At 35.9% G+C, this 1,202-nt stretch overlaps 1 protein-coding gene across 1 annotated transcript; it reads right to left on the bottom strand.

Annotated features, from left to right (window-relative positions):
* Positions 1–229: 229 nt before the first annotated feature.
* On the bottom strand, positions 230–891 carry LOC141675069 (histone H4). Its single transcript, XM_074481782.1, has one exon. The coding sequence runs from the start codon at positions 700–702 to the stop codon at positions 391–393; it is 312 nt and encodes a 103-aa protein (XP_074337883.1). The 5' UTR covers positions 703–891; the 3' UTR covers positions 230–390.
* Positions 892–1,202: the final 311 nt, after the last annotated feature.

The following is a 1,202-nucleotide window of genomic DNA, read 5'->3' on the forward strand; positions in this document are numbered from 1 at the left end:
ATTCAGTGTGAACATCCACTAAACTTTGAAGAATATCAGTTAATTTCTTTTTTCTTTGTTTTTTTGAACAGTTCATGTCTTCGTAGTTCTTTTTGCGCAAATTATGAGTATAGAGCAAGCTTATTATTTTAAAAATGGAGGTTTATTAACCACAAACCATAACCACAGAAAACGATAACAGATCCATTTTGTGTGAATTTGCACTTACAGTTCACACACAACTGAACTATTTTCACAGGAACACTCACATTGATAGTAATTTTGGTAAAAATGAGTAATAAACCAGGAATTACGGTAAGTAAATTAGCAAGAAACACAGGAACATTGAAATTGATAGTAATGTGAGTAACAGTATAGAGTAGAACAAGGAGATGTACAATGACATGTAATCTAGCCACCGAAGCCGTAAAGAGTCCTGCCCTGCCTCTTAAGCGCATAAACAACATCCATAGCAGTGACAGTCTTCCTCCTAGCGTGCTCGGTATAAGTGACCGCATCACGAATAACATTTTCCAAAAATATCTTAAGCACGCCGCGAGTCTCTTCGTAAATGAGACCTGAAATTCTCTTAACTCCGCCTCTTCTAGCAAGCCTTCGGATAGCAGGCTTGGTAATGCCCTGGATGTTGTCTCGAAGGACTTTTCGATGCCTCTTGGCTCCGCCTTTGCCCAATCCCTTGCCTCCCTTTCCACGCCCAGACATCTCTTTTGTTGGAAATTATTTTAATTCAATTGCTTTGGGTTTTTGTTGAATTGTTGGCTGGGGAGTTTTGCTTTGCCTTGGCTTTTATAGATCCAGATTTGGGGTTTGGGATTTTAACAAGTGCCAATATGTGGTTTTAGTCGTTGGATTAGCTTTTCATCGGATGCTGCATAATTGTGATCCTTGTGATGAGCTGAAGATCAATGTGATTGGCTGATTTCAGCGTGTAAGGATCCTTGGTCACTAGTACTATTTAACTTATGCTAAATCAAAAATGTGACTCTGGCCGCACCTGAATTTTATTTATTTCATACTTTCTTCTGCTTTCTATTGTTTGATTCTATGAAAATACTAACTTATCACTCTTGTGATGTATGGATTTTTCAAATTTTCTAAATATAAATTAAATTAGAGTTTTTAATATTCAAAATTCGTTTATTCAAAATTTTTAAATTTTAGACATAGTAGAGAACTCGTAATTATATAAAATCGTTATATCA

Source organism: Apium graveolens, chromosome 7 (assembly GCF_009905375.1).
Source record: "Apium graveolens cultivar Ventura chromosome 7, ASM990537v1, whole genome shotgun sequence".
NCBI lineage: Eukaryota > Viridiplantae > Streptophyta > Magnoliopsida > Apiales > Apiaceae > Apium > Apium graveolens.